The 19,514-nt window shown below is 48.1% G+C and overlaps 4 protein-coding genes across 10 annotated transcripts; 3 read left to right on the top strand and 1 right to left on the bottom strand.

Annotated features, from left to right (window-relative positions):
* The first annotated feature begins 581 nt into the window (after positions 1-581).
* minpp1b (multiple inositol-polyphosphate phosphatase 1b) lies at positions 582-5,721 on the top strand. 2 transcript variants are annotated; one of them, XM_088284752.1, is made up of 7 exons: positions 582-1,499; positions 2,568-2,759; positions 3,349-3,546; positions 3,617-3,714; positions 4,110-4,240; positions 4,330-4,463; positions 4,531-5,721. In XM_088284752.1, exons 1-7 carry the CDS (start codon positions 1,085-1,087, stop codon positions 4,782-4,784), a joined length of 1,422 nt encoding a protein of 473 aa, XP_088140878.1. In that variant the 5' UTR covers positions 582-1,084; the 3' UTR covers positions 4,785-5,721. The 2 variants fall into 2 exon arrangements, with proteins under 2 accessions (XP_088140878.1, XP_088140879.1); XM_088284753.1 differs by having other exon boundaries at positions 585-1,499; positions 3,352-3,546.
* Positions 5,722-7,235: 1,514 nt separating this feature from the next.
* Positions 7,236-11,606, top strand: rnls (renalase, FAD-dependent amine oxidase). The gene is made up of 7 exons (XM_088283653.1): positions 7,236-7,454; positions 7,734-7,839; positions 8,411-8,553; positions 8,724-8,882; positions 9,042-9,236; positions 9,308-9,486; positions 9,559-11,606. Exons 1-7 carry the CDS (start codon positions 7,304-7,306, stop codon positions 9,709-9,711), a joined length of 1,086 nt encoding a protein of 361 aa, XP_088139779.1. The 5' UTR covers positions 7,236-7,303; the 3' UTR covers positions 9,712-11,606.
* ptenb (phosphatase and tensin homolog B) lies at positions 9,857-14,760 on the bottom strand. The gene is made up of 9 exons (XM_088283652.1): positions 14,141-14,760; positions 12,917-13,001; positions 12,777-12,821; positions 12,662-12,705; positions 12,052-12,290; positions 11,240-11,381; positions 10,994-11,160; positions 10,542-10,763; positions 9,857-10,368 (listed from the first exon to the last, which is right to left on the bottom strand). Exons 1-9 carry the CDS (start codon positions 14,217-14,219, stop codon positions 10,183-10,185), a joined length of 1,209 nt encoding a protein of 402 aa, XP_088139778.1. The 5' UTR covers positions 14,220-14,760; the 3' UTR covers positions 9,857-10,182.
* Positions 14,220-19,129, top strand: atad1b (ATPase family AAA domain containing 1b). Of its 6 annotated transcripts, none has more exons than XM_088283645.1 (10): positions 14,220-14,695; positions 16,333-16,551; positions 17,103-17,201; positions 17,275-17,395; positions 17,472-17,672; positions 17,873-17,979; positions 18,054-18,143; positions 18,477-18,527; positions 18,631-18,761; positions 18,860-19,129. In XM_088283645.1, exons 1-10 carry the CDS (start codon positions 14,231-14,233, stop codon positions 18,978-18,980), a joined length of 1,605 nt encoding a protein of 534 aa, XP_088139771.1. In that variant the 5' UTR covers positions 14,220-14,230; the 3' UTR covers positions 18,981-19,129. The 6 variants fall into 6 exon arrangements, with proteins under 6 accessions (XP_088139771.1, XP_088139773.1, XP_088139774.1 ...); XM_088283647.1 differs by lacking the exon at positions 14,220-14,695 and adding an exon at positions 15,487-15,652; XM_088283648.1 differs by lacking the exon at positions 14,220-14,695 and adding an exon at positions 15,494-15,652 and having other exon boundaries at positions 16,337-16,551.
* The last annotated feature ends 385 nt before the right edge of the window (positions 19,130-19,514 follow it).

Below are 19,514 nucleotides of genomic sequence, written 5' to 3'. Positions count from 1 at the left end.
TTTATTAGTCCCACAATGGGGAAATTCGAGATTCGAACCCAGGCCTCCCGGGGAGACTGGGTCCTGAACGCGGCGCCTTAGACCACTCGGCCATCCTGTTTCAGAGGTGTGTCTCGGGCGCACCTCCTTTGATGTTGCAGCTGTTGATCCAGTCCTCAGGCATTCACTTCTCCTGAGGGTCTTCTCATCCATATGGTTCAAACATAGGTCACACTGTGGAACAATTCCCTTGCAATACTAATAGAGTAAAATATGGGATAACTTCTTTACATACACACTAACAGTATTTTATCGTTGACATCACTGTCAACATACGTCAAAACACAGGGGTGTCAAACTCCAGTCCCCGAGGGCCGATATCGCAGGAAAGCGGCACTCCAGGACTGGATCTCTTTCCGTTGATGTTTAACGTACATTGTATTAATTCCTACTCAATGCTGCTATTAGCACTTTGCTGGTTGTGCATTGAAAAAAAGCGTCCGTTCATGACACCACCGCAGGAGAGATGCTAACGGCAGAGGTGATTGTGTTTGTTTTTTTATTTTACAACGTCTAATTAATTTTGTCTTAGTGTACTGGCCGTACTTGCCTCCTATCTGCGGATGCGCAGCATTTCCTACAGTGGCTGCAAATAGTGCAAATAAAATAATGGAGCCCTAGATGCCATCGACTGGAAGCCAGAGATCGATTATTTACCTTACTGCCATTTTAATGCAGCGTTAATATAATATTAAGCAGCAAAATTGCAAAAATAACAACTGGGGCCGCCATGTTTGATAACGTTCGATGCAGTGGCGGACATCGATGACGTCACGAGCACTGTCTCAATTCTGCAAATTTCGTTCGCTTGCAACCATCGTTCTCAACTGTGTTTGTGTGTTGTTATCCATTTGATGGTTCTATTTTGTGGTGAATGGAAACTGGTATTGTTCAATACTAAAAAAAACTTCGCTCTCAACAGTCGAGCGAGCACGAGAGTTGAAAGGTCATGAACCCGGAAAATCAACACAGCGAAAGAAAAGCGCCTCTTTGCGACAAGAAAAGGCACTAAAAATGTCCTTCAAGGTTTGTACCGCTTGAACAAATGCTGGTCGTCGTCACGTCCGTCATTTTGGGGATTTTGGCGAGCCGCCGCGGCTGCTCGGCGGAGGACGTACCGGAATTCGCGGCCCACTTTGGATCCAAGACCCGCTATGAGGACTCCGCTGCCTACCGGAGGCTGCTCGCCGGGCCTAAACTCCATTCGGACCCGAGCTCGCTCCCGAGGACCCCGATCGAAGAGCGTTGCTCCCCGGTACACCTGACTGCTGTCATTCGACACGGCAGCCGTTACCCGACCGCCAAGAACATTCGCACCATCCGCCAGCTCAGCGAGCTGCTGCGCCGAACACAAGACGAAGACCAACGCACCCAAGAAGCCGAACAATGCGAAGGCTCCGCGGCCTGGAGGCGGAAGGTCCTGCGCGGCTGGGACATGTGGTACACCGACGACATGGATGGTAAGGACTTAATCTTCAGCAATTTATGTTTGTGCATTTTCAGCATGGTTCATCTGAAATAGTCCTGCATTGAAATAAAACGATGGACATGGGGGGTCAGGAGGGGGTCATTGATTAATTGGAAAAAGATAATTGACAGACTGCTCGTCCCACCAACAATACATTGGCCTATGGCGGCTCGCTAGACCAGCGGAGTCGCAGTGAAAGAGCACACAAAGTCTTATGAAAATGAAATGCCAGTGATCGACAATTCACCCTATTTTGCCGGTCCGTCCTCCGTCCGCGATTTGGGCATCCTTCCGTCACCGTCCCTCCGTTATTAATAAAATAATAGTCCTGCGTCCCGTCCGTCTTGTGTCCTTTTAAAGCCTCCTTGCATTTCACGATAAAAACTAAAACAAAAACAAAACATCCGTGCATGACGAGAGGCAAACGGCACAGGTTTCATAATTCATAACCACTATTTAAGGCTCGTTATCTGGCTAATTTCCTATTCACGTCTACTTACCGTCATTTCCGAACTATAAAACACACCTGTACTTGCATTGAAAATACTGCATATATATATATATATATAATTTAAATATATCTTCTTTGAATACATATATTCCGCCTCCTCCACCCGCTGCCACTGCTATTGACCATCCTACCAAAGCAAGCAACTGACCAATTAAATCAATCGACTAACCCAACGATAAGGCGTCACACTGTTTGAATCCACTGAATTGATCCACTTTTACATAGTAGGATGAAAACCTATAACTTATTTACTTCCCAAAAAAAAACCTACATTTTTTTCCAAGGACATAGAGTAATTGTCAGAAGAATGAACTGCTCTTACAATAGATGACAAAAGGTGCATAAATATCCTATATATCCATTTTTGTGACGGTTTTGTAAAGTGGTGTGCTGTGATTTTATTTTTTATGTGAAATATTCATTAAAGGTTGGGAAATGGCGGATTAAGCAAAAACTGAACTGACTCATCGAGCGAGCAACAAGCTCACGTCTGACACTCACATGATGTTCAAGTGGCCACGAATGAACCATTTTGCGCACCTGTTGCAGGTCAGCTGGTGGCCAAAGGCCGAGAGGACCTGCAGCAGTTGGCCACGCGTCTGTCCAAGTTGTTTCCGTCCTTGTTGGGGGAGGAGTCGGTGCGTGGGGGGCGTGTCCATGTGTTGACCAGCTCCAAGCATCGCTGCGTGAGCAGCGCAGAGGCCTTTCAGGAAGGACTTCACGTCAGAGCCAACATAACACGTAACCGCCGCCTTCCGCTATCGCGCCACAAAAAAGATCCCAGTTCTGAGTTTTCCCTCCACTGAATTCTTCATTCTTCGTCACTTTTGAACTTCAATTCGCTTTGTCTGCAGTAGTAAAAATAAAGCAACGCTTCAGCCATAAAACCTTTTCACTCCGCAAAATGATGGATTGTTTGAGTTCTGATTTATAATGATGCAGACTGAAATCAATTAACCACCTCTTATTTGAACCGCTTCTTCTCGTGAGGTTCACGGGAGTGCTGCAGCCTATATCAGCTGTCATTGGGCAGAAGGCGGGGGACTGCCTCAACTGGTTGCCAATAATCAAAAAATCACTTCACAAAATATTACAAGTTTGGCTGCACTGATTCAGGTCACATTATGACAAGGTGCTGAAGGTTTTTTTTTTTTTAATTAATTTTCTTTCACTCTGAGGTGGCAGCAAATTAAATCTTTCAAATCAAGTGAAAGGAGTGTTTTAATTGGCCACTGCAAATTCCTTTTTCTGTCCCATTGTGCAGTTGTGTTGTCGTCTTGCGTCCTCTCAAGCTGACGTCCAGTATGTGGCATGTCCTTATCTCGCCCAGTAGCAGTGCACTACCGACACCAAGTGGATGACGGGTTGCTGCGCGCTTACGATGGTTGCCAAGGCTATGTGGAGAGCGTGGAGAAGAACCTCACGGCGCTGGCCGAGGTGCACAAATTTAAGGGCGGCCCACAGATGGAGGCGCTGAGGAAGAAAGTGGCTGACAAACTTGGCCTACCTCTCCACAACTTCACGCCAGGTTACCATGGCAACATGCCCAAATACAAGGAGAAGAAAGTCACAATAATAACCAGGCACGTCTCCCGTAGATCTGCTGGAGGCGGCGTTCTTCCTTTGCTCTTACGAGCTGGCCATCAAGTCGCTGCACTCGCCCTGGTGCTTCCTGTTTGAGCCCAGTGATGCCAAGGTAATCAGCTTGTATCTCAGGGCAGCGCTGGATGGCAAACGTTAGCTTAAGCAGCTAACAGCAATCAGAGTGGTTACTTTGGGGCAAAATGAAAATGTTAATCATTAAGTCAGCAAATTGTCTTCATTAAGTGCTGTGGAATTGTGCTGAATTGGCCAAATAAAATCAAAGTTTAGCGCTATGGGTAGAAAGTTGCCAGAATTTCTCCAGAAGGAAAATGTGTCCAAATGCGGAGTCCGCTTGGATTGCCCACTTTAGCTTGTGCAATCGTCATTTCATTCACTTGAAACGTGTCAAACGCTTGCTGTGAACGAGAGTGGTCCAATATGGCCGACCATTCAGTGTTGATTGCAGCAGCTCTGAACGTTGACGAGCCGGCCTTCCTGTGTCGGCAGGTTCTGGAGTACAAGTGCGACCTGAAGTTGTTCTGGAAGCGGGCGCACGGTCACGCCATCAACCTGCTGGCCAGTTGCCCGTTATTCCATCACGTCTTCAGGACCCTTGACAAGGCCGGACGGCCGCGCAGGTCAGGCGGACGCCGCAACAATAAAGCTACTCGGCACACGTCAAAGGAATGGCCGGCTGCGCTATTAATGCCGAAGGATTGGTCCGCAGGGCCACCGACACCCCGCCGGATCCCGCCTCCATCCTGATTGGCCACGCCGAGACGCTACTCCCCCTCCTTGGCCTGCTGGGCCTCTACAAGGACGAGACTCCGCTCACCGCAGGCAACTACCCCAAGCAGCACGGTAAGACAATGCAACCGCTCGACCCCCTCCAAACTGAACCCTTTCCGACACCCCTGGTCGTCTCCAGGCCGCCGTTTCCGTTCCAGCCTGCTGGTGCCGTACGCGGCTAATGTGCTCTTGGTTCTGTTGGACTGCGCACGAGGCCCCCGCCTGCAGCTGCTGGTCAACGAGGCGCCCGTTGGCTTCCCGGGCTTGCCGGGCGAGGACGCGCCGCTGTACCGTGACGTGCGGGCGGCGTACCGGCACCTATTGGATGGATGCGACTATCATAAGGCGTGCAGCGGCGGGAGCGGCGGGCGCGGACCCAACACCGAGCTTTGATCGGTCCGTGAAAAGCGGCCCATCGGCGGAGCGTCCTCAGATACACGCCGGTGTTTCTTTAGTGCTTTATGTCACTCGTGTGGCCTCTTCGGCTGGCATCCTGGGTTACAACCGCAGAAACGTGGCTTCCTTACGATGTAAGCGACGTCAAGGCCCCGCCTCCATACCCCTTTGCCACTGGGTGAGCGACAACAATTTCTATTATGTCTTGAAGGACAGCTGGGGGGGGGGGGGGGGGGATGGCTTTGTGGCAAGATTCAATTATTGTCTTATTTATTTTCTGTTGCAGAAACGCAAACCTATATTTAGTTTGCTGTTTACAACCTGGTCTCGCTTTCATTTGTGCACCCGCTCCGTCATATCCAGCACGTTGTCGTTGCGGCGCCGGCAACTGGACCAGCACAAATATCCACACAAGTGGTGTCAAATCTAGCATGATGGGGGAGGAGCTGATTTAATTTCATCCGCAGAGGAATGGCTCGGCTCAAATGGAGGCTTTCAGCACAAATGGGCATAAGGGTAGGGTAGTGATGGCCCAATACAACATTTTTCACTTCCCATTCGATACCGATATTGTGGCCTAGCATGATGTCCGATTCCGATTTTGTGAGATACAATATCAGCAGTCATGATACATGCTGTAATTTATTTTTTCAGTATGAATTGTTAGAAGAGACTTGATCACATCATGCTATTAAAGTGAATAACAATAGTCAGCAACGGTAAGTATAAAATATATGACCCTTTTATTTCAAACATTTGGGTTACGTAAATTTAATCTTGCACTTGAATGTAATAAATGCAAAACAAATCAAAGCAGGGCTCTAGACTGTCTTTGTACTGGTAGTAAACGGTCGGTCAGAATTTTTGATATGTTTGGACCAGCTGTAAAATTTTAAAATGTTTATTAAATTATGTGAGGAACATTGCAACGGGACTGTACATGGGAGTGTATTACTGTATATTTAATATTAATGCTTCAAAGAACCACAAAAACAACGGAGGGCATGGCCCCAAACACTTTTGCATCATCATCAGGTTTCACCGGGATATGTTTATCAAAATCCGAATGCTCTTTATTGTCATTGTGCTCAGTGTGCAACGAGATTAGAGAGATCATTTCTCCAGTGCAATACAACAATAATTTAATTATATAAGATTAAATAGAAAATGACTACGAAATTGGATGAATAAAAACACATTGTGTTGCTGTTGTACAAGGTCAGGGTAGTTGTGTGTGAGAGTTCATCAGGGAGATGGCTCTCAGGAAGAAACTGTTTTTCAATTATTAAACAACTGATGATTTTGTTTTGAAACCAATACTCCAGAAAGAAAGATTTGCACTCAAAAATGTCTTTGTTATTCACAAATGAAATGATGTGGTCCTATATGATGTTTAGGGATAAGTGACCAAGAAAAAATGTCTCAGAGCAGAGAGTTTATCAATGTCATAATTGCAAATAAGATAAGTCAATATAATATTTAGTGAGGAAGAAGAAAGGTCTCCTGAGAGCCATTGGTTTAATGCATTGTTTTGTTTAGTTTTTTTTAATAATTGGAATAAAATTACGTTTTCATCTTTTGTTATCAAGATTTCAAAATATTTCCCTGCTATAAAGATCGGATTTATCACAATCCTTGAAAGCACTAAATTCAGACCTGGAAATAGTCAACCATAAACGGGAAGCCCTTAGAACTTTCAGGGATTTGGTTTTCTTTAAAAAAAAAAAAACAACAACAAAAAAAGCTTTGTGTCATCTGCTAAATCGACGTTGCAAAAAAAAAAAGAAAAACAGTCGACGTTGCCTCAAGTAAAAGAGTTTGCGTGTTTTTGTTTGCTTGCTTGCAGCTATTGTGTACTTTTTTCCTTCAATAACATTTTATTTTAAAAACGTTTTTTACACAACGTCGAAAAAAATTCGGGCGGATTATTATATTTTTTTAACAAAAACATAAATATAAATAAACAATACAAACAACAAGGATGTATAATCTACTTAACTGGTACATGAAGATTTGGTAGTAACATAGACGAGCAATAAACGACAACAACAAAATAACAAAGATAATAAATAAAAATTAACAGCAAAGCTCAAGGTTTCATTCTTAAGATACCTTTCTGGTCCGAATAGCTTTGGGGTTCATGAAAAAATGTATATCATCCAAATACATAATGAAAATATTTTAAATACAACAAAATTTGGTCGTTGATGTGCAAATTTTACACAGTGAATATGAAACTCAGCCAAAATTAAGAGGTTAACAATATACATTTTATCTAAACACAGTTTGTCAAGGTCAGATAGCACAGAAAGAATATGTCTGAGTTGTATTCTCAGCGAAGGTTCAATTTTTGAATTGATGAAATTATTCAAGTCAGTCCAAAAGATGTGTGTAAATACAGATGGGATTATAATTTTTTTTAATTCGTATTTGTTTCGTTCCATACGTCACTTCCTTTAGCTTGGTAGCTAGTTCCTGTTAGCTCGGCTCGGACGGGACGAGGAGTCCGTCCAAACATGTCGTCCTCTTCGCGGGTGCTGGACGCGTCCAGTCGGGTTCTGGTCGTGGGGGCAGGCCTGACTGGCAGCCTGTGCGCTTGCCTGCTCAGGAGGGAGCTCAAGGACAAAAAAGTCCACATCGTCGTCTGGGACAAAGCCCGCGGAGTCGGTCAGTACACGCATGTCCTTGTATTTGTCTACATATGTGCACACAAGTATCCTTCTCCACGCATGCCTGTCTGCTGCATTGTGTGCCGTAACATGCATTGCTTGACACATATGGATGATGATGATGAATTAAGGTCACCAACTTGGTGCGCGCGGGCACCCTGGAAGCTCATCCTGCGGTGTCAGGATATAACAAGAAGCTGCTGGGGGTGGGAAAAACATGTAATAAACTTGACAAATTATCACTCAATAAAAGTCTCTGCGTGTGCGTGCGTGACAGGTGGAAGGATGTCGACGGTGCGCCCTCCTGCCCCTTCATGCCACTCGGCCGACCTTGGAGCTCAGTACATTTCGGCCACGCGCGAGTATGCGCGCTCTCACCACAGGTAAGCCCATGACAAATAAGAATAATCACTCATACCCGAGCGCAGTCTTCACACTTGGAATGGAAGCGCAACGAAAGCTCTCGGCTCGTCAACGTAATTATTGCCGCATCGTGAGGAAGACTCACGCTATTCGGCAAGCTCGTCTGCATTTTTTTTTTTAAACCCTTCAGATCATGAATTGATGAGCGTGCACATGTTAAGATTGCTCCCAACACACCACTCAATCATTTTCAGTGATATTTTTGCACATATATTAGTAGAAATGTGACACTTCCTGCTAACAGAGATCTCTTGGCTTCAGTTCGAAAATTCAAGTCAAGACAGAAAGAATCAAAAAGGCAACGTGAGTATTAAAAGGGCCAAGTAAATGAGCATCAAATCACATAGTATTTGGTTCATAGTAATTAAAACAGAGACGAAACCGCCGCCATGTCGTAAGTATTGTGACATTCCTACTTGATACGCGGGAGTGTGAGATTTAAATAAGGTCGCATCCCGAATGTTTAAATACGGGAAAAATGTCTCAGTGAACCCCAAATGTTTGCGTGTCTGACAACGCCGTGTTTGTCAGTTTCTACTCGGAGCTGCTGGCGGCGGGCGTCCTACATCCGCTCGGCTGCGCCATGGAGGGCCTGCGGCACAAAGATGGCAGTGTTGACTACGTGGCGCCGTTGGGCATGAGCAGCTTGGTCAAACACTTCCTGCGCCTGTCAGGTGAACGCTTCCTGGTTCCACATTCATTCGCCTCATCTTTGTTTTTTGTTGTCGTGTGCCCGCCGATCGGTCGGCGCTGAGTTTGAACATTCACATCCAGACTGCGGCCTTCCGACATTTTTGAAGGAAAACTCAACCGGCGTCCGTCTGTCATGTGTGCTGTGGTCTAGGCGCCGACTTGTTCCTGGAGCATCAGGTGAGCGGCTTGTACTGCCGCGGCACCTCCTGGGAGGTCCACACCAAGCGAGGCGGCACCCAAAACTTTGACTCAGTGCTCTTGACCATCCCCGTGCCGCAAATTCTGCAGCTCGACGGCGACTTGGGAGACGGTGAGCCCACGTGAACTTTTTTTTTAGGCTTTTTACAGAGAACCACAACGTGATGGCTTATATTGTCTTAAAGTCACACACCGCTTAAAATTCAGATGCGTGTGTGTACATGGCCACACACAATTGGAGTTTTTCCATCTTTTGAAAATGTGCTGTCAGTTTTATCCATTGAACAGAGAGAGCTGTTGCGTGGCGTGTCGTACTCATCCCGTTTCGCCTTGGCGCTCTTCTTCCCTCCCGGGACTGACGTGGGCGTACCCTGGGCCGTCCGCTACTACAACAACTACAACGACGACAACGACAACTCCAAAATCATCTGCTACGCCTCCGTGGATCCTCGCAAACGCGGCGCAGGTGACACGCACACGTCTCGATCGACAGGGTGGAATGATAACCATAACCTGCAACGTGTACGCCGTGTCCAGAGGGGGACGCGGGGCTGGGGCCCTCCTTGGTGCTCCACACCAGCGCTCCCTTCGGTCTGCAGAACCTGGAGCGGGACGCAGAGGAAGTGCAGCCGGTCATCTTGGAGGAGCTGAACCGCCTCCTCCCTGCGCTGCCTCAGCCAATCAGCATCAAGTGCCACAAGTGGAGGTATTCACAGGTGAGCCTTTCACATGAAAATGCTTCCGAATGATGACTTTCATAATAAGAATCTTGTGTGTGTGTTGGTCAGGTGGTGAGCGCGGTGGCGGGCTGCCCGGGTCACATGACCTTATCGAAGCGCCCCCTGCTGGTTTGCGCCGGCGACGCCTTCACCCACTCCAACTTTGACGGCTGCCTGGCATCGGCGTTGAGCGCGCTCGATGCGTTCGAAGACGCCATGTGACAGGAAGTTGCTCCGCAGGAAGCTTGACTGGTTGCCTGGCAACCGTGGATTGTGTGTGCGTGTTGGACCGTGTCAATAACATGAAGGCGTCACTCCCTGTCTAGCTGTCGTCTTATGGTTCCCTTGAAAGCAACACTCTTTCGACTTCATAAATATTTTCTTTATTCACTGGACAGTGTTTGATGCCTTTGGAAAAGAAAAATGCCAACTGAAAGCGATGACGCTCCACTCGAACCTGAGATCATCTTTGCCGACTCCCTGGCGTCCATCCGCTCCAAGTGTCCAATCAACCGCAACCGCGCTGAAGTCTCCGAGGGAAGGCCAGGAAGTGGAAGGAATGATTTGTTGACAGTCGCTGGGACGTTTTTCCCTGGAACGGGACCGCCGTCCAGACCGGGGCGTCAGGCGATGTCCGGGGGTAGCGGGAAGCGGCGGTCTTGAGCTTCAGCGGCCGATGGCCCGACGGCTCGCTCACACCTTGGTGATCTGGTCGCGGTCGTCGTCGAAGGGCTCGTTCTCAGGATCCGAGTCGGTGGTGTCCGAGTAGCGATAGTGATCAGGTTCGTTGTCGCTGACGTCCGGCGTCACAGACGCGCTGTTCAGCTCGCGCTCGCCGCCGCCGCCTTCTTCCGCCGTCTTGGTGAAGAACAGTTTGACCTGGAGGACCGGTCGCACACTTATGAGGCTGCGTAGCGATTGGCGGGAGTCAGAGAATAATTGGCAAACATTCTCTTGTTCCGGACTCCCCAGTGACTGACAACATTTGCGTTTTCAGCAGGTGTGAAAGTCCACATGAGGTGATTACGGATTAGGGAATCATTTCAACCAACCTTAAAGTTGGGCGAGAAGTTCCTGTTGGCTTTGTCCTTGTTGGCCTTGTCCAGGTCGTTCTTCATCAAAGTCAGAACCAGGAAGTCATCGCCGCCGCCGCCTTCCTGATTCTGCTGAGTCCTGTCGGATCCGGCGCTTTGGCCGTTCTGCAACTTCTGCAGGTCATCGTCAGGCCCGCCGGGAATGAAGAAAGTGTTGACCCAAAAGTGGAACATCTTGTCCTGAGAGTCACGAGGAGGAAGGACGTCACAGAGGGTTAGTCGATCGATAATCGGACCAGCTCCCTCGCATCAACTAAAACAGCGGATTCGGCAAAAGCCTTTTGACATGAAAAATCTCAAAGGAGCTTTGAAATCAACAATGTTGTAGTTGAATCTAACGAGATGCTCGTCATCGACTCCGACGCAAGCGCGGCCGCGTCGTGACGAGCACGCGCCGAGACCTTCCTCACCTTTTTCATCATCTTGTTCTGCTTGTGGAAGAACTCCACCTTGATGTCACCGCACACGGGAAGCGGCTGCGGGAACTCAAAGAGCATCAGCTTGTCTTCGCGACGCGTGTACGCCGGGTTGGACGTGTGGATCTTCACCTTCAGCTGGTAGATGACAAAGAGCGGATCTGCGCGCAGGACGACACGTGATGTCAACGTGACGAGACAAAGAATGGGGTGAGTGTGTGCGCGCGCGCGGCTACTGACTGCAGGTCCCCCCGGTGAACATGGGAATGGTTTCAAAGAGCATCTTGTGGAAGAGCAAAGCCACGGGCGAGTAGTGAAGTCTGCTCCTCAGTAGCGTGTTGTAGTAGCACACGTAACGACGTTGGCTGGGGATGGTCACGCCCTAAACACGCACACGCACACGCACATCTTTGTTCATACTGTAAGACAAACGGAGCACGGCTCCCAAAAATTCATTTTGGGCTGCAATGTCAGGAATGAGCATGAAGCGACTGTAAAATGCACTCAAACCTTTTCAGGTCAGATCGAATGACTCTTTTATTGGGTGTGCGAAACAATTTCCTGAAAAATAAACAAGGGACACCTCATCGGCGGGGGCGGCCGACTTGATTGTCTTCAACCGTCATTTTTGTTTTTCTTTTTCGAGATGAATCCATTTTAACTCTTTCAACCTGAGTTGAATAATATGCATATTTTTGAATGATATAAACACGTCCAGAAATGTATCTGGAATACAATCTAACAAAATTAACATCTCTTAACAAAATGAGATTTGTTTTGCAAGCGCACACTCATTTTGAGCTCAGTTGTGCAAAAAGCTGTGGGGAAATTTGCACATTGAAAAATACACCTCTCTCATCAAATAGTAATGGTTATTCGACTATAAAAAGTGTATTTTAATGAGACGAAACGCGGGAGGGAGGGGTGAAACTATTTTTTAAAAATGGTTTCTAAAAACGTGTTCCCGTCTATCTCAATAACACGGCCTCGATAAACGCGGTTGACTGCATCTCGAGGTTCCTGCGAGCAGTGTAGGTCAGTCGTGTGCGCACCTTCTTGTCCCGCGTGCGGACTTCGCCATAAAAGTCGAGGGCCTCCCGAGCCTCACGGAACTTGCCACGGTGCAGCAGGTACGCGCAGATCATGACTCCTGTGCGGCCTTTCCCGGCCTTGCAGTGGATGGCGGCCACGTGCTGCTCGTCGCGGCTCAGCCACGCGTCCAGGTCCTCGCAGAAGGGCTTGATCAGCTCCAGCTGTGGTGGGTTGTGGTCCTCAAACGGGTACTCGGCCACTGGAGAGCGAGACACACGTGGCGTGCTAATGCTAGGCTATGTCGCGCGCTTTTGGGTTGCCTGCGTAGCTTATTTGGTGCGGCTGCTACAGGGTGACGCGGGGGTGAAAATCCTCTCCCGTGTCATCCTACTCCCTTGGGAAAAAATCCCGTGCCAGTCTTGGGCCATTGTCCAAAAAAAATAAATAAAAATAATAAATTCTGTCCCGCTGGAAAAAAAAACTCCCGTCTTATCCTGAACTCACCCCCACTTTGGAAGTCAGCTATATAAAGTTCAAGTTTAAAAAAAAAACTAAACTTAATGCGCAGCCTGAAGATGCCATTTGACAGCACGCCATCCAATTGGGTGAGCTTTTATGACATCATCTTACCTTGAGAGTTGAACTTGGATGTGTCATAATGTCGCTCCGCACACCTGGCAACGCACACACACACCCCTTGTCATTCTGTGTGTGTGTGTGTTGTGTGTGCATGTGTTACACTTACAAGTTGTAGATCTTGTAGTGACTCTTGTGCTTTGCGTCGAGAAACCTGCATCACACAAAGCAGCGGTGTAAGCGCGACACTCAACAGGAAGTTGAGAGGTGGGGAAAAAAAAAAGTCCCCAACTTGAGAGCCGGCCTCACCGCACAACGTCGTCGATGTTGTTCCTGTAGACGCCCTCCAGACGCTCGGCGGGGAAGCCCATGGCGATGATGTTGGGATAGATGTCTGCCAGGCTGGCTCAGGACAAACAAGCACGCTTTCGGCCTCCCTGGCCACCGGATAGCATCACACAGCCTTGCCATCTTTCATAGAGAGGTAATAACCTTCTTCTGCATGCACGGCACTGATCGCTTTGTGCGGGCATCACCGACGTCTTTCGTCCGAGCGCTGCGATGAGCAACCGCATATGGCCGACCAGTTGCGCATGCAATGTTTTGGGGACAGCAGTCATGTCCTTGCTCGATGAAATCATTTCACAGTGACGTCGACTCAAGATGACATTACGTCATGCGTGGCTGAGTCATCACTCAGGTCCACTAAGTTTCTAGTGGAATTCAATTCAGGGCAAACATACTCAAGAGTGTTCCTCTTCACATGTTTGCGGATGCAAAGACGACGGGGATTGGTCTCTGCCAACTTTCTAAGCATGTGTCGGGGGTCCCTCCTCGCGTGTGCAGCACATATTTGAAGTGACTTAAATGTATCAAGTGTTGATGTGTTGCTGATATATTACATTGAATGCAAAGAAAACGTTGAATCAAGAGAACATTTTTGTACTTTTAACATGGCCAAATGCATTTGACAAAATGACAGCCTTCTGACGACACAAAGCTTTGAGAGGTGGGTGCTTTGGGCTGTAATACTATTATTATTACTAACCATGTAACTCTTTTGGGTAACAAATGCTACCCCAAACTGAACAGGCAATAGCTGCAGTCCTAAATTCAACTCCCCAAACGTTATGTTGTCATATTTTGATTTTTTCGTAAAATCCTTGCTCGGGGTCACTGGGATTACCCGGCAAAAAAGTGCTCCTCAAAATGCGAAAGTCTGTGATGAGCAAAACCGCTTTTAACGATGGCGATTCTTCTTCGACCACAACAGCTCCAAATGAACAGTTCACTTCTTTTACAAGATGTTATTGCACCACACTTTTCTCAATAGCTTTGTTTTCATTTTGTGATGCTCCAGACCAATGGACTATAAAGAACTATTTCATTCGAGTCTATCTTGAGCAAGTGATGATATGAATGCCAAATACAGTGATCTTTACGCTTACTCCACAACGGGCCACTGCTAGCATTAGCATGAGCATTAGCCAGGTGGCATCCGGTGCAGAAGCTGCAAGCATCGGCAAAGGATACAAGTGAGGTCCAGGTCGAAGCCGTCCTCTTGGTAGCGTCTTTTATTTCTGCTGACAATCTCTTTGATGAGCGCTGCCATGGCGACGGAGGATGACGAAGATGAGGGCGGTCACGGCGGGATGTCCGCGGGCCGCCGCAAGCCCGACGTTAGGATCGCCGAGCAAACGTCGCGAAGGCAGAGAGAGAAGCAGACGCCGGCAGGCCTCGGCCAGAGACGTCCGAAGAATATGCGAGCTAGCCGACCCGCAAGCTGCCCGACGGCCCGGCCGTCGCGGGCCTTTTGTGTCTAACAACCGCCGGGAGGCGTTCGGGCCTCCAGCCTGCTCGCACATAGAGCCTGGCCCTCCAGCTCCCCCCGGTCCTTCACAGCCCTCCTCCTTCGTCAAGTGCCGAACATCCAAAGTTGGAAGGAGCCTCGCTCGGCGTGATTTCGGACGAGAACGCGACCCAAACGCAAAACCAGGCCAGAGCAGACTGGCGAACGAGCACAGGGAAGCTAGTCGAGGTAGCGGTGGCAATGCGGAAATACTTCCTTTTCGGACTTTCACAATACAGGTATCTTCGCTTCTTTTCATTATTTAATGTTTGCAGCAGAAAATAGTAATTTCCTGTTACTACGTGGATCAATGCAAATTTGACTACCCTCGCTTGGAAAAGCGTGCGAGCTCGCATGGTTGCCATGTTAAGTGACTTTTGTCCCCCATCAAAATGACAAACTCCATCCATCCAAGGCTCACTCATGTTGTCCCTTTTACAATTACAATTAAAATAAATCAAATGGATAGAACTTTGAGGATTAACAGGCGTTCATTTGAAATCTTCAAAATTGTTCAATCCTGGCACAGAACGTAAAAGTGCAACAGTTTGGCGTTAGCTACAGTTAAGTTCCACTCAAACGAGCTCGTTCACCTTTACTTTTCAGTGGAAGCATTTCTCTCAAAAGCCAAACTCCTTTGACTTTGTTTTGAAATGCTGAACGTGGATTTGACACATCTTAAAAATTGTGTGCTCCAAAGAATGTGGTGATATATGAATTTCCTTTTGTTTTGTTTTTTATTTCCAATCAAAGGTTCCTCTTGGAGAGAAGCTCTAATTTTTGTCTTAAAATGTTTTTCCTTGTCTTTTCTAGTACATATATATAAATAAACGCCATTCAGGAGTAAATTGCTCTGGGGAATTACCTTTACAGGGGGATCAGTGACCTTTTCTTACGTTCAGTATTTTTTTTAGAGCGGTATGACGTACGCGCCATTGACTTCTCAGACTTCTCGGTTTTGGACACTAGTTGGGAGCGATAACGACTCGTTTTTTGAATTGTTTGATGCTGATAAACACGATCACAAACGCGCAGGCGATTCGGTCAAACAAACGTAGACGTCATCGTGCAGTGGACCCCCGCGGCCCGTAGATGGCAGCATGCGCTCTTGTGCTGTTTCTGCCCACCTATAGAATAAGGCGAAGAAGAAGGAGCGGAAGCCGAAAAACCAGCACAACGGCTGCACTGCATTCGAGGTGGTTTCAACTTGCTTTGCGTTTCTTTTTGACGCTCGACTGACACTAGTGATACATTTTAGTTTTGTTTTGGTTGATTGTTGTTTTGGTCAGCATGTTTGGTGTCACTTTAGTTCCCCAAGAAGCCGTTTTGTGTCCGCTGGGATCCCGGAAGGTCAACCTTATGCTAACCTAAGCTAACAGCGCGGACTACTTTCGCTTTTTAAACCGGACATTCATCACGGAAAGATGGAGAAATATATAGAAATTGGGATGCATTTTTTAATAGATGACTCCATCAAAACATAAAGAGCCATATTAATAGAAAGATGGACAGCTAGGTGAACAGATTTATAGCTGTATGGCCTGATGAGAAGAGGTTTCATTCGTATTTCGGTTTAAAATGAAATCCATATTGCACACGTGATGTAAGTGTATGTCATTATGTCTTGACGTGCAACAATTACGCGAGTAATTGACAACCAGTCGATTATCAATTTAATCAGCATCTGTAGTTCTGCCTGAATGCTGGCTATATTTGCCTTGCATCCCGCTAAGACATTTGCATGGAAATTAAAAACATTTTTCATCGATGAACCAGAAAAACAAATGACAGATGAGTTAATTATTACAATAATTGAATCATTGTGAACGGATGCCAGCAAATGTCCTTTTGAGCTTGAGTTGCTTGTGTGCATCAGTTAGTTTGCAGCGTGAGCATCTGGAGACGAACGACCGGCGTCGGGATGGTGCTGAGGGAGCTTCCAGTGGAACATGCGGCGCAACCCCTGGGCAGGAACGAGGTGCTGGGCCTCCTGTTCCGGCTGACCATCTTTGGAGCCGTCACCTACTTCACCATCAAGTGGATGGTAGATGCCATCGACCCCACACGCAAGCAAAAGGTGGAAGCGCAGAAACAAGTGAGTTGACCATCTTATATACCCTATTCAGTATTATTTTCCATTGCACTCTCTTATTTATCTAATTTATATATTTGTCTGTATTCTTGTTGTATTGCACTGGAGAGGGGAGCCCTCTAATCTCGTTGCACACTTGAGTACAATGACAATAAAGGGATTTCTAATACTAATTCTCAAAGTCTCGAGTTGCTTTTTATTGCCAATTACGCTGAAGACTGACAAAAGCAAACGTACGTGCAAGTCGGTGGAGGGAAGGAGCTGATGATCGCAGCAGGAAATCCTAGTTGACGTTTGGGAATGGCCCTGCAGCGTCCTCCAGAAAAAAGTTTCCATGTTGGAATTCCTTTTCTGTGCTTGTAGGTGCCGTTGTTTCCAAATAAAATTCCAATACACCAAATTTGTATTTGAGTGGAACAAATAGCGATTACAAACTCTATGGTCGAGCAATCACTCCATATTCTGGGCGTCGTGAAATCACAATGAGCCAACGCTGCAGTCATTTCCATGACGATGTGTCACAGCACCACTGTTCCCTCCCTTGCATCTCGCAGGCAGAGAAGCTGATGCGGCAGATTGGCGTCAAAGACGTCAAGCTGTCCGAGTATGAGATGAGCATCGCTGCCCACCTGGTCGACCCTCTCAGCATGCAGGTCGCTCTGCACGCACGCACAAAAACATTCAAGCGGCCACCGTGTCGTGTCACATTTGGCGTCCGTTTTGTAGATGTCGTGGCGTGACATCGGCGGTTTGGACGAGGTCATCGCCGAGCTCCAGGAGACTGTCATCATGCCCGTCCAAAAACGGCATCTCTTCCACACCTCCAGACTGCTGCAACCCCCCAAAGGTTGGAGGTCGTCCTCTTTATCGTCATCCGCCTCCTCTTGCTCCTCATCATCGTGACCTGGTTGTCACGGTAACAGGGGTCCTGCTGTACGGACCGCCCGGTTGCGGGAAGACGCTGGTCGCCAAGGCGACAGCCAAGGAGGCGGGCTTTCGCTTCATCAACCTGCAGCCCAGCACGCTGACGGACAAGTGGTACGGCGAATCTCAGAAGCTCGCCGCCGCAGTCTTCTCTTTGGCCATCAAACTGCAGCCCGCTGTCATCTTCATCGACGAGATAGGTGAGCAACGCGTCTTTGCCGAGCGCTCTCGCGGACGTAGCTGGCAAAATTTGCAACGTTGGCGACACGCAGCAAACGCCTTTACCACTGCTTGACATACAAGGCATTTGTGGCAAGGGAGCAGCCGGGAACATCAAGGCTGTCAATTTGCTCGTTCAGCTCGTGTTTGTTCGTGTGTATTTGCGTGTGTGCGCGCACAGACTCATTCCTGAGGAATCGCTCGAGCGCGGACCACGAGGCCACGGCCATGATGAAGGCGCAGTTCATGAGCCTGTGGGACGGCCTGGACACCGACCACTGCTGTCAGGTGAGCCGGCGGCAGCTAACCGCGGGCGCCGGCGGGCCACCGCCCTCCGTAAGCATGCGCTCTGCTCCTGTCAGGTGATCATCATGGGCGCCACCAACCGACCTCAAGATCTGGACTCGGCCATTTTGAGGAGGATGCCCACCAGGTTCCACATCAACCAGCCGGTATGCACGCCCAACAGCTTGCCATTGCACACATGTCGTGACTTGAGTGATGTCCAGCTGGTGGCGCTAATGTGCCATTGGGCTGCTTCACCAGCTGCCAGTGAAGAACAAGGAAGTATGATAGATTAGGTGCAGTCACGGTTTGGCCTTGTATTTTCCGCGTTTGCAGGTTTGGTGGCAAGCAAGTGGTTTTAGGAACACCGAGACTGTTGAAACAGGAGGGGGGGGGGGGACTTATGTGGGAACAGCCAATGGTGGATGTTCTGCAAAGTGTTGCACCCAAAGCACAAAGCAGCGTTTCCACTTGTCTCTCTTACCTTGTCCGCATTGCAGAGTTTGCATCAGCGGGAGCAAATCCTCAAACTCATCCTGGAAAACGAGAGCGTGAGTTCACATCGCTGCCGTCATCACTGCTCGCTCGCTACCCACTTGTCTGAGTGCCTCCTGGCGTGCCTTCCTCCCGCCCTTTCCTTCCTTCGTCTCGCAGGTGGACGAATCGGTGAAGCTTTCAGAGATCGCCAAGGAAACAGAAGGATTTTCCGGAAGCGATCTTCGGGAGATGTGCCGCGACGGCGCCCTGCTGTGTGTTCGAGACTTTGTGCACGCTGGCGGCGACGGGTCAGTGATGCCTCCTTCCACATTGTAACTCCTGACGATGCCCCGCTATTTCCCCGGACATGTCGTGTCCTTACCATCTCACCGTTTGTGGCTTTCAGCCCATCGGACGACTGCATCCGTCCCATTCACGCGTCCGATCTTCAGAGGGCCATCTGCAAGATGAAGAAATCCAAGATGGCGGGGGGTCACGGCGCCCTGCTGCACGCAGCTCTAGACTGAGCCGCAACCCGCAATGTTCCCTCCCCGCAGCACAGTCACTCACTTTTTCACCCAGTCGACGTGTCAACATTTGTGAACGCCAAGCGTGGACATGGTCAGTCCACCAATTGACCAAGTCTTTCCTCGTCTTTGTGGAACTTTGACTTTGAAAAAGTCCTTTCCCAAATAAGACTAAACTGTCAAGCACTAAATTGATATTTCCTATTTATTGCATTGATTGTTACATAAATGAATGAATTCTTGCACGTAATATATGCCAGAAAAAAAATTGGAAAAGTGTTGGGTACAAAGCCAAAGAATAATGTTGGCGTCAACTGAGGCCGTCCCCAAACGTGCACGCCCGGCAGGAGCATGTGGGATCGCGCTCCAGAGGCCGCCGTGGCGTTTGCGCGGACCAAATCATTTTTTTCTTCCACTGCACAACGTGCTAACTGATGAAAACTTTCTGATGCTTTCTTGATTGGATTTGATGATTTGGAAGCAAAAGAAACCCTTTGACAAAATCTCCCAATAAAGGCTGTCAATCTTGTGTCA

Source organism: Idiotropiscis lumnitzeri, chromosome 20, assembly GCF_059441095.1.
Source record: "Idiotropiscis lumnitzeri isolate Australia: NSW breed Sydney's pygmy pipehorse chromosome 20, RoL_Ilum_1.0, whole genome shotgun sequence".
Taxonomy (NCBI): Eukaryota; Metazoa; Chordata; class Actinopteri; order Syngnathiformes; family Syngnathidae; genus Idiotropiscis; species Idiotropiscis lumnitzeri.
Note: the sequence above shows the minus strand (reverse complement) of the source record. Positions and strands in the feature narration are given on the sequence as shown.